Source organism: Hyperolius riggenbachi, chromosome 1, assembly GCF_040937935.1.
Source record: "Hyperolius riggenbachi isolate aHypRig1 chromosome 1, aHypRig1.pri, whole genome shotgun sequence".
Taxonomy (NCBI): domain Eukaryota; kingdom Metazoa; phylum Chordata; class Amphibia; order Anura; family Hyperoliidae; genus Hyperolius; species Hyperolius riggenbachi.
The window spans coordinates 647,474,996-647,478,865 of record NC_090646.1 but is presented as its reverse complement, the minus strand read 5'-3'; the positions used below and the strand labels follow the sequence as shown (position 1 = coordinate 647,478,865).

The window sequence follows — 3,870 nt, the reverse complement described above, 5'->3', positions numbered from 1 at the left end:
CTCTCTGTGTCACCCGATACCCTCACCTTCTTCTCTGTGTCACCCGATACCCTCACCTTCCTCTCTGTATCACCCGATACCCTCACCTTCTTCTCTGTGTCACCCGATACCCTCACCTTCCTCTCTGTGTCCCTCGATACCCCCAGCTTTCTCTCTGTGTCACCCGATACCCTCACATTCCTCTCTGTGTCACCTGATACCCCCATCTTCCTCTCTGTGTCATTTGATACAATCATCTTCCTCTCTATGTCACCCGATACCCTCACCTTCCTCTCTGTGTCACCCAATACCCTCACCTTCCTCTCTGTGTCACCAGATACCCTCACCTTCCTCTCTGTGTCACCAGATACCCTCAACTTCCTCTCTGTGTCACCCGATACCCTCACCTTCCTCTCTGTGCCACCCGATACCCTCACCTTCCTCTCTGTGTCACCCGATACCCTCACCTTCCTCTCTGTGTCACCCGATACCCTCACCTTCCTCTCTGTGCCACCCGATACCCTCACCTTCCTCTCTGTGTCACCAGATACCCTCAACTTCCTCTCTGTGTCACCCGATACCCTCACCTTCCTCTCTGTGCCACCCGATACCCTCACCTTCCTCTCTGTGTCACCCGATACCCTCACCTTCCTCTCTGTGTCACCCGATACCCTCACCTTCCTCTCTGTGCCACCCGATACCCTCACCTTCCTCTCTGTGTCACCCGATACCCTCACCTTCCTCTCTGTGCCACCCGATACCCTCACCTTCCTCTCTGTGCCACCCGATACCCTCACCTTCCTCTCTGTGTCACCCGATACCCTCACCTTCCTCTCTGTGTCACCCGATACCCTCACCTTCCTCTCTGTGTCACCCGATACCCTCACCTTCCTCTCTGTGCCACCCGATACCCTCACCTTCCTCTCTGTGCCACCCGATACCCTCACCTTCCTCTCTGTGTCACCCGATACCCTCACCTTCCTCTCTGTGTCACCCGATACCCTCACCTTCCTCTCTGTGTCACCCGATACCCTCAACTTCCTCTCTGTGTCACCAGATACCCTCAACTTCCTCTCTGTGTCACCCGATACCCTCACCTTCCTCTCTGTGTCACCCGATACCCTCACCTTCTTCTCTGTGTCACCCGATACCCTCACCTTCCTCTCTGTGTCACCCGATACCCCCATCTTCCTCTCTGTGTCACCCGATACCCCCATCTTCCTCTCTATGTCACCCGATACCCTCAACTTCCTCTCTGTGTCACCAGATACCCTCAACTTCCTCTCTGTGTCACCCGATACCCTCACCTTCCTCTCTGTGCCACCCGATACCCTCACCTTCCTCTCTGTGCCACCCGATACCCTCACCTTCCTCTCTGTGCCACCCGATACCCTCACCTTCCTCTCTGTGCCACCCGATACCCTCAACTTCCTCTCTGTGTCACCCGATACCCTCAACTTCCTCTCTGTGTCACCCAATACCCTCAACTTCCTCTCTGTGTCACCCGATACCCTCATCTTCCTCTCTGCGTCACCCGATACCCTCACCTTCCTCTCTGTGTCACCCGATACCCTCACCTTCCTCTCTGTGTCACCCGATACCCTTACCTTCCTCTCTGTGTCACCCGATACCCTCACCTTCCTCTCTGTGTCACCCGATACCCTCACCTTCTTCTCTGTGTCACCCAATACCCTCAACTTCCTCTCTGTGTCACTTGATACCCCCATCTTCCTCTCTGTGTCACCCGATACCCTCAACTTCCTCTCTGTGTCACCAGATACCCTCAACTTCCTCTCTGTGTCACCCGATACCCTCACCTTCCTCTCTGTATCACCCGATACCCTCACCTTCTTCTCTGTGTCACCCGATACCCTCACCTTCCTCTCTGTGTCACCCGATACCCTCACCTTCCTCTCTGTGTCCCTCGATACCCTCACCTTCCTCTCTGTGCCACCCGATACCCTCACCTTCCTCTCTGTGCCACCCGATACCCTCACCTTCCTCTCTGTGCCACCCGATACCCTCACCTTCCTCTCTGTGCCACCCGATACCCTCAACTTCCTCTCTGTGTCACCCGATACCCTCAACTTCCTCTCTGTGTCACCCAATACCCTCAACTTCCTCTCTGTGTCACCCGATACCCTCACCTTCCTCTCTGTGTCACCCGATACCCTCACCTTCCTCTCTGTGTCACCCGATACCCTTACCTTCCTCTCTGTGTCACCCGATACCCTTACCTTCCTCTCTGTGTCACCCGATACCCCCATCTTCCTCTCTGTGTCACCCGATACCCTCACCTTCCTCTCTGTGTCACCCGATACCCTCACATTCCTCTCTGTGCCACCCGATACCCTCACCTTCCTCTCTGTGCCACCCGATACCCTCACCTTCCTCTCTGTGCCACCCGATACCCTCACCTTCCTCTCTGTGTCACCCGATACCCTCACCTTCCTCTCTGTGTCACTTGATACCCTCACCTTCCTCTCTGTGTCACCCGATACCCTCACCTTCCTCTCTGTGTCACCCGATACCCTCACCTTCCTCTCTGTGCCACCCGATACCCTCACCTTCTTCTCTGTGTCACTCGATACCCTCACCTTCCTCTCTGTGTCACCCGATACCCTCACCTTCCTCTCTGTGTCACCCGATACCCTCACCTTCCTCACTGTGTCACCTGATACCCTTATCTGTCTCTTTGTGTCACTTGATACCCTCACCTTCCTCACTGTGTCACCCTGTGGCTCAGCGTAGACTGCATGTTCTGTAGAAGAGGGAAGAGGAAGACAAGCTGGACGCCTCCCAAAGTCAAAGGACCAAAATTTTAAAATGGAAAATACATACATATAAAATGTAAACTTCTCCCAGCATTAAATGCTCTATAAATTACGTTTCATCCCTATGTCGATGTCAGTTACAGAAGGTAGGAAAAAACTGACAGATCTGGCAGATTTTGGACTAGTCCATCTGCTCATGGGGGATTCTCAGTATCACCATTATTCTTTGAAAATTCGGTGGAAAGGACCTATACAAAGATGTCAGCCAGCTTCCTTACTCATTTGCACACTATTTTGGCAGTTTGACTAAGCAGCAACTGGATTTCAGTAAGTGTAAAGAAAGAATTGACTAGGAATCCCCCATGAGGACATGGACTAGTCTAAAACCTGTCAAATCTGTCCGATTTTCCCTACCTCCTGTAAGTGACATCGACATAGCGAAAAAGTAATTTGAAGGTGCATTTTATCCTGAGAGAAATGTACATTTATATGTATGCATTTACAATTTTACTTTCTTTTTTTGCAATAGTCGCCCCTTAAAGTGACCCTAAGGGCCCTTACACTGCGCCGCACTGCTACCGCAGCCTAACGAAACCCTGCGGGGAAGTTCATACTTCCCACGTTGCGGTACGCTGCACCGGAAGCCCCCAATTTAACGCTAGTGCAGATTCAGAGCTACATTACCGTGCTGTATCGGCAGAGACCTGTGGCGATCTGCGTTGGCTTGGAAGCCCATGGCGATGTAGGGTTTTTTAAATAGTTGATGTCATGACGCGCATGCGCAAAAGTGTATTTTAACAGTACGCTTCCGCATACCCAAAGCAGGAAGTGACTGCAAGCGCATGTCACTTCCTGTTTGACTGGTGGGCAAACAGGGATCACTGTGTACCAAAGCAGTGTTCCCTGAAGGCCTGTTTTTGACGGTAGCGTTGCACTGCCTGTTTTTGCCAGTGCAACGCTACCGCCTGTTAATAATGTGAAAGCAGCATGAAGTGAACAAAGTGCCCCTAGGTGAACATACCTTGAGAGGGGGAAGCCCTTGTCCTCCCCTTCAGTCCCATTCCAAATGGTGGAACCCCAGCTAGTGCGCCTGCGCGCAGCGCCAACAAGCCCTTGT

At 52.5% G+C, this 3,870-nt stretch overlaps 1 protein-coding gene across 1 annotated transcript; it reads left to right on the top strand.

The window, feature by feature from the left end:
• The first annotated feature begins 246 nt into the window (after window positions 1–246).
• LOC137544010 (mucin-12-like) lies at window positions 247–2,730 on the top strand. Its single transcript, XM_068265080.1, has one exon. The coding sequence runs from the start codon at window positions 247–249 to the stop codon at window positions 2,728–2,730; it is 2,484 nt and encodes an 827-aa protein (XP_068121181.1).
• The last annotated feature ends 1,140 nt before the right edge of the window (window positions 2,731–3,870 follow it).

Excerpts from the sequence above, each read along its gene's own strand:
- LOC137544010 (XM_068265080.1), top strand. The coding sequence starts at position 247 with ATGTCACCCGATACCCTCACCTTCCTCTCTGTGTCACCCAATACCCTC.